Source organism: Cebus imitator, unplaced genomic scaffold (assembly GCF_001604975.1).
Source record: "Cebus imitator isolate Cc_AM_T3 unplaced genomic scaffold, Cebus_imitator-1.0 Scaffold135, whole genome shotgun sequence".
NCBI lineage: Eukaryota > Metazoa > Chordata > Mammalia > Primates > Cebidae > Cebus > Cebus imitator.
Window position 1 is genome coordinate 271,823 of NW_016107450.1, and position 8,300 is coordinate 280,122.

At 36.9% G+C, this 8,300-nt stretch overlaps 1 protein-coding gene across 7 annotated transcripts in view; it reads right to left on the reverse strand.

The window, feature by feature from the left end:
* Positions 1-8,300, reverse strand: part of DNAJC6 (DnaJ heat shock protein family (Hsp40) member C6) — a 178,067-nt gene that overhangs the window by 149,478 nt on the left and 20,289 nt on the right. For 2 of the 7 annotated variants that reach the window (XM_017541524.2, XM_037743099.1), the window contains exon 2: positions 2,392-2,426. The exons of the other annotated variants lie outside the window; for them this stretch is intronic. In XM_017541524.2, coding sequence (XP_017397013.1) covers positions 2,392-2,413 — 22 coding nt within the window. In that variant the 5' untranslated portion in view covers positions 2,414-2,426. The remainder of the gene's footprint in view (positions 1-2,391; positions 2,427-8,300) is intronic. 7 annotated transcript variants of the gene reach the window in all.

Sequence of the window (8,300 nt, forward strand, 5' to 3'; positions counted from 1 at the left end):
GCTTAACATATCAATAATTATATTAAATGGTTTAAATACTCAAACTAAAGACCATATTGTCAGACTAAATTTTTTAAAACTCACTATGGCTGCTTATAAAAGATACAGATTACATAGATGGGTATAGAAAAAGTAAAGTATAGGCCAGGCACAGTGGCTCACGCCTGTAATCCCAGCACTTTGGGAGGCCGACACAAGTGGATCACCTTAGGTCAGGAGTTCAAGACCAGCCTAGCCAACATGGCAAAATCCCATCTCTACTAAAAATACAAAAATTAGCCAGGTCCGTGGTGACATGCACCTGTAGTTCCAGCTACTCAGGAGACTGAGGAAGGAGAATCACTTGAACCCGGGGGGCAGAGGTTGCAGTGAACTAAGGTTGCGCCACTGTACTCCAGCCTGGGTGACAGCGAGAGACTCCATCTCAAAAATAGTAATAATAATAATAATAAAGAAAAAGTAAAGTATAAAAATAGGAAAAGATCTACCACGTATCTATTAACCCAAAGAAAGTTAGTATACCTACATTAATATCAAAAAGGTAGATTTTAAGGAAAGGAGTATTGCTCAAGATAAGGACAATTCATAATGAAGATATAACAACCATAACTGTATATGGTATGCACCTAATAACAGAGCCACAAAGTTAAGTAAAGCAAAAATTGGCAAATATAAAAGGAAAAATAGGGAAATCTAAAATCACAATGGAAGAGATTGCCCTCTCTTAGGAATGGACAGAATGAGAAAAAAAAATCAGTAAGGATACAGAAGATTCATACTTCAGGATTAACAAATTGAAATAACTGACATATACAGAACATGGAACCAAACTATCTTAGTATGCACATTCTTTTAAGTATACATATAACATATAAATATAAATGTTGACCATATGAAGGGCCACAAAGCAAGTCTAAAATATTTCTAAATCATCCAAAATATATTCTCTGACTACAAGGAAAGCAAACTAGAAATCAATGGCAAAAACAGAACTAGAAACTCCCCAACTGTTTAAAAATTTTAAAGTATGTTTTACATTACCTTATGGGTCAAAAAAAATCAATCAAAAAGAAAAGCATAAAATATTTTAAAGTAAATAATAAAAATATGACATAACAATACTTGCAGGTGGACACAAAAGCTATACTCAAAGGATATTATATACATAGCTTAAAGGATATTAATGTGAAGCCTTAAACAAAAGTATTTTTAAAAGAAAAGTTGAAAATCCAAGATACAAGCTTCCATCTCAAAAAACTAAAAAATAATTCATAAGTTATAGCCAAAGAGTATAAGAGGAAATAATAATGACGAAAGCAGGAACTCATGAAATGAAAAATAAATGTATAATACAAAAAATTAACCAAGTAAAAGATTACAGAGACTACTAAAATTTAGAAGACCTTGACAATATTGCATCAAAATAAATGAGAACTACAAGGATAATAAATAGAAATGTGCCACTATCAGGAATAAAAAACAGGGACAGGACCACACCACCTGAAAACATTTTAAATATCAGAAGAGAATATCAGGAAAACCTTACATGGAAATTTAGATGAAATGGACGAATTCCTAGAAAAACGCATTTATTAAAACACACACGAAAATAGGAAATCTGAATAACTTATACACTATTAAAACAACTGAAGCCAGGTAGGGTGGCTCACGCCTGTAAACCCAACACTTTTGGGAGGCCGAGACAGCAGGATCACTTGAGGCCAGGAGTTCAAGATCAGCCTGGGTAATATAGTGAGATCTCATCTTTACAAAAGTAAAATAAATAAATAAATAAACAAATAAACAATTGAATCCATATTTTAAAACCTTCCAAGAACAAAATTTCCAGGCCCAAATGGCTTCACCAGTGAATTTTTCCAGACATTTAAAGAATAATTCTAATTTCACAAAACTCTTCCAGGGAATAGAGAAATAGGTAATACTTCCTGATTCATTTTATAAGATCAACATATCCTTGAGGTCAAAACGTGGCAAGGGCACCACAGCAAAAGGAAATTACAGGTTAATCTCTCTCATGGACAAAGATAATCCCAAGAAAATATTAGCAAGTCAAATCCAGCAATATATAAAAAGGTATCACAACCAAGTTGGTTGTTCTAAAAGTGTAAACTTGGTTTAACACTCAAGAATCATTGAAATTCACCATATTAACAGAATAAAATAGAGTAATCATATGATCCACATAAAGCAGAAAAATATTTGATAAAACCAAGAACCGATTCATGATAAAGCTTAGCACAGTAGGAATGGAAGATAACTTAGTTAATCTAATTTTTAAGTGTCCATATAAATCCCACATCAAATGTTGTACTTAATGGTGAAAATGTGATAGCTTTCCCCTAAGATCAATAACAAGATAAGAATACTCACCATCACTGCTTCTATTCAACATTGTAAGAGAGATCCTAGTTAGTGCAATAAGACAAAGGAGAAAAAGTATAAGGATTGGAAAGAAGAAATAAAACTGTCATTATTTACAGAAAAATAAACTGTCTAAATAGTAAACCTCCCAAAATCTAAAAACTATTTAAATTAAGTGAATTTAGCAAGGTCACTGAAATAAGGTCAACATATAAAATCAATTCTATTTATTTTTCTTGTTGTTGTTGAGATGGAGTCTTGCTCTGTTACCCAGGCTGGAGTGTGCACTGGTATGATCTTGGCTCACTGCAACCTCCACCTCCCAGGTTCAAGCAATCCCCCAACCCCAGCCTCCCGAGTAGTTAGGATTACAGGCGTACACCATCACACCCAGCTAATATTGTATTTTTAGTAGAGACAGGGTTTCACCATGTTGATCAGGCTGGTCTCAAACTCCTGACCTCAGGCAATCCACCCACCTTCCCCTCCCCGGTTCAAGGGAGTCTCCTGCCTCAGCCTCCCAAGTAACTGAGATTACAGGTGTGCATCACCACACCCGGCTATTTTTTGGTATTTTTAGTAAAGACACGGTTTCACTATGTTGGCCAGGCTGGTCTCAAACTCCTTACCTCAAGTGTTCCGCCCACCTCTGCCTCCCAAAGTGCAGGGATTACAGGCATGAGCCAACGCACCGGCCTAATCAATTCTATTTCTATATCCCAGGAATAAACAATTAGAAAATGAAATTCTAAAGTGCCACAGAGAGTCAAATATCATAAGATTTCACTTGTATGTGGAATCTAAAAAAGTCAAATTTATAGAATTAGAGAATCAAAAGGTGGTTATCAGAGGCTGGGAGGTGGGGGCATGGGCAGGAAAAGGGGCAATGCCGATCAACAGGCACAAAGTTACAGTTAGACTCAGAAGAATAAGTTTCAGTGTCATATTGCACAGCAGTGTGACTACTGTTAATAATAGTGTGTTGAGCCGGGCGTGGTGGCTCACGCCTGTAATCTCAGCACTTTGGGAGGCCGAGGCAGGTGGATCACCGGAGTTCAGCAGTTCAAGACCAGCCTGGCCAACATGGTGAAATCCTGTCTTACAAAAAAAAAAAAGAAAATAATAATAATAATAATAATGTGTTGTATATTTCAAAATTACTAAAAGAGGACTTTAAATGTTCTCATCACAAAGAAATCATACATTTTTGAGGTGATTGCTAATTGTCCTAATTTGATCATTCCACAATGTATTATATCTATTATAACCCTGTATCAAAACATTACATTGTACCCCATAAATATATACAGTTATTGTCAAGTCAAAACTAAAACTAAAAAAAAAAAATGTTTTTTAAGTTGATAAAATAATAAAAAACAAGGTCAAAACTTCAGTCTGGTGGTGCCCTCAACAGTTATGCTAGGAAGATTATCCTGCTGAGAGAATATAAATAAAATGTTTTTTAAAAAATTGTCAGGTGAGGTGACTCACTCCTGTAATCCCAGCACTTTGAGAGGCCAAGGCTGGGGGATCACTTGAGGTCAGGAGTTGGTTCAGCATGGTCAACATAGTGTAACTCTGTCTCTACTAAAAACACAAAAATTAGCCGAGTGTAGTGGCATGCACCTATGATCCCAACTACTTGGGAGGCTGAGGCAGGAGAATCACTTAAACCTGTGAGGTGGGGGTTGCAATGAGCCAAGATCGCACCACCGTACTCCAGCCTGAGTGACACAGCAAGACTCCATCTCGAAAATAATAATAATAATAAAATGTAAGTGACAGTTACAGTAGCATAAAAACAATCAATGACCAATGACATCACTTTTTAGATTTATAACCGTCCCTGTATATCTGCCCTTTAAAGAGGGTAGTTTACACTCAGCTCAATCCCGTTGTTGCAGACTACTCTAATCTTTATTAAAGAAGCCAGAAATACTTTACTGAACTTATAATATCCAAAAGTTTTAATGTTGGCTCAAATTATTTTAAAACATTAAGAGGTCAAAATAAAGTCATTTTATAAACTCTGAGTAACGCAAATATATATATACAAACATTTTCTTTTTTCTTGTTTAGCATCTCAAAATGAAATATAAGATGAAATAACTTACCTAACACAAAATTAAACTATATATGTAAATATATATACACATACATATTTCAACTGTAATGTAAAAGAGAAGTGATAAAGTAACATTTATTACAATAAAGTAACATTTATTTCATATGCAAATACTCAGAACAAGACTATATTAGAGAACATAATGAAGTAGGTAGCTACGTGCACCTGTATATAGACTGAATGATTCAGGTGTGTTGTATTGGTGTCTCAACCACAAGCGGCGTTGCTTTGGGTAAGTGATTTCCTGAACAAAATTCAATATAATCTTCCTTAGATTTACACAGCATTTTTAATCCTGGAAGTTTCAGTGTATATGTGAAACCAATTTATGTTCTAAGCCCAGAAAATTATAGAAGGTTTTCACCTACACCTTCAGCAAAACATTTGAAAATTGCACAGGACATAGGCTAATTCATCATTGAATGGAACAGTCCAAAACACTGGAGGGCACTAGCATTTCTAGTTTCTGCCGATGAATGCTTCTAGCGCCCCTCAATCATGTGACCATCAAAAAACACACCTGAAAATTTCCAATGTGTCCCCCAAAAAGCAATACCATACCCACTGATTACCAATGGCACAGACCAGTCTCTAATCCCAGCTTAACCACATGCTACCCCTGAAGCTCTGAGAAGTCACTCATTCATTTACAGATCACCCAGCTACGGTATCATTTCACCAACTCACCCAGTTATAAGCAGCAGTGACAAAATCCTTCAAAGAATTTAAAGTATCAAAGTAGTCATGATGTTTAAGAAAAATCACAATTTTTAAAAAAATTTCTTTACACTTACATTGAATTACAGATTGGAGGAAAAACGCCACACTATTTTTTAACATTTAGAGCCTAAAAGTCTGAATCTGTCCCTGCTCAAACTCCCTATCAGATTTTATAATAACTTCCAGTGAAAAGTTGTCTCAGGAACCACTGGCATAGACAACTTGGGAAAAAAAAAAAAAAAAAAAAAACAGGGTCTTGCTCTGTCGCCTAGGCTGGAGTGCAGTCTCCCTATCTCAACTCACTGCAACCTCTGCCTCCTGGGTTCAAGCGATTCTCCCGCCTCAGACTCCCAAGTAACTGGGATTACAGGCACCTGTCACCATACCTGGCTCATTTTTGCATTTTTAGTAGAGAGGGGGTTTTGCCATGTTGGCCAGTCTGGTCTTGAACTCCTGACCTCAAATGATTCGCCCACCTCAGCCTCCCAAAATGCTAGGATTATAGGTGTGAGCCACTGCGCCTAGCCATGACAACTTTTAAATCCTAGTCTTACCCCATTAAAATGTTATGTGTAACTTTGTTTGCTAAACAAATGCCATGTTTGCCAAACAAATGCCATGTTTGCCATTTTTAAATAAAATCTAGAAAAATAACAGAAAAATTGGAATGAGAACTATTTTCTTTGACATCTTATAGACAAAAAGCAAAATTACCCAAATTTTCAGTCTTCATTTTTATTTTTTGTACCTCTGCTTCTAAGACCTTGCTGCATAACATACTCAAAGAACTTAATAAAAAGAAAATTTGGAGCTGAATTTGAAGAGTTAAAATATCTGTTTTCCAAATAAAAACAACCTAAAAACTTAGTCAAAAGCCATCACTTTCTAAGGTTCACATTTCCCTTTTTATAAGAGGTAAGTTAATTCTAAAAATGTTGACAATTTTATTAAAAACTGTAATTTTACAGAATATAGGGCTACTTATTTTCAAGTACCTGCCTAGCATGTGAATGGGTTTAGAGACAAAAAAAGACCTGGTTTTGAATCCTGGCTCTGCCATTAACTAGCTATGTATCCCTGTACAAAATTCTTAATCCATTTCTTCAAAATAAAATACCACCTACCTTATAGTGTTGTGACAATATGCAAAGCACCTCCAAAGAGCTTTTCACATAATAGTTGTTCATTAAATAGGAGCTATGGTTGTTATTATTGTAATTAGCTGTCCTGTTTGCCAATATCTACTTATTAACTTACTCAACTATTTTCTTTTTAGTTGCCTTATACTAAATTTCTTTTTTCTGGCTTGCAAAACATTTTGAGATATGATAAATCAATGTTACACAATGTCTTTTGTATTTAAAATCCTCACTGAATTGTCCTAAGATGAACTAAAAAGATGGAAAAGGCAGACAGGCAGTTCTTAAGCCACAAGTTAACATTTACTGAGATAGTCACGTGGTGGTAGCTTATAAAAATTCACTTTCTGGGCCGGGCGCGGTGGCTCACGCCTGTAATCCCAGCACTTAGGGAGGCCGAGGCGGGTGGATCACCAGGTCAAGAGATTGAGACCATCCTGGTCAACATGGTGAAACCCCGTCTCTACTAAAAATACAAAAAATCAGCTGGGCATGGTGGTGCGTGCCTGTAATCCCAGCTACTCAGGAGGCTGAGGCAGGAGAATTGCCTGAACCCAGGAGGCGGAGGTTGCGGTGAGCCGAGATGACGCCATTGCACTCCAGCCTGGGTAACATGAGTGAAACTCCGTCTCAAAAAAAAAAAAAAATTCACTTTCTGAACTTCCAACATCCTGGTGATTTCTTTGCCCCAACAACCTCTTAAAATTTTACCTGATTCTCTTTTTCAGTCTTTACAAAGAGAATTGACTTCCAAACAATTCATAATATTTTAATAGTTTTTCTGTGGTTCTTTTGAACACAGACTCTGATTTTTAGTGCCTTTATGTCTCGTATTCAGGACACTTTGGGACCCAGGAATGGTTCTCACTGGCTGCTATGGTCACACACACCACCTCACACCATACATTTATCTGGTGTCTGTCAACACATACTCATCTCTGTAATCCCAGCACTTTGGGAGGCTGAGGTGGGCGGATCACCTTAGGTCAGGAGTTCGAGACCAGCCTGACCAATATGGTGAAATCCCATCTTTTTTAAAAAAAAAAAAGAAATAGGCTTGGAAAAGACCTGGGGGACCTTGGAAATAAAGTAATTCATAATGTATTTGGAGTCTTAGAACCCTTTAAAAATCTGAGGAAAACTATTGACTTTCCCTCTCTCTCTCTCTCTACGTATTTATACGCATATAAAACTGCATTTCACAGACTCCTTGAAAACCATTAATGAGCTATGATTTAATTCAGTGTTCCTCAAACCTCTTTGACTGAAACTCACAGAGGAAAAAAAAATGATGAGATGTCAGAATACAGCCTATACACACATGCATAAAAATAAACATCTAAAACAGAAGTTTCAGGAAACAGTAGTTACCCCTGCTATGTGCAATGATTTCTGACAGTTTCTATTTCATCGACCTAAAATGTTACCTAAGACTCACCAAATTGCTTTCCCATCACCCACAATATGAAAAACAGGAATCTAGTCTAATAGCTCTCCATTTTAAAGATAAAGAAACTAAGACCCAAAGAAATAGAGTCCTGTCCTAGCTCACTAATGAGTTACGACTGAATATGCCAAAATCTACCAATCTTGACTCCCAACCCAAAGCTCTTTACAGTACAAAGTAAAACGAAAATTCTAAATTCCAGCCGGGCGCAGTGGCTCACGCCTGCAATTACAGCACTTTGGGAGGCTGAGGTGGGTCTACACCTGAGGTCAGAAGTTCGGGACCAGTTTGGCCAACATGATGAAGCCCATCTCTACTAAAAATACAAACATTAGCTGGGCGTGGTGGCAGGTGCCTGTAATCTCAGCTACTGGGGAGGCTGAGGCAGGAGAATCGCTTGAACCCGGGAGGCGGAAGTTGCAGTGAGCTGAGATCACGCCACTGCACTCCAGCCTGGGCAACAGAGCAAGACTCTGTCTCAAAAAAA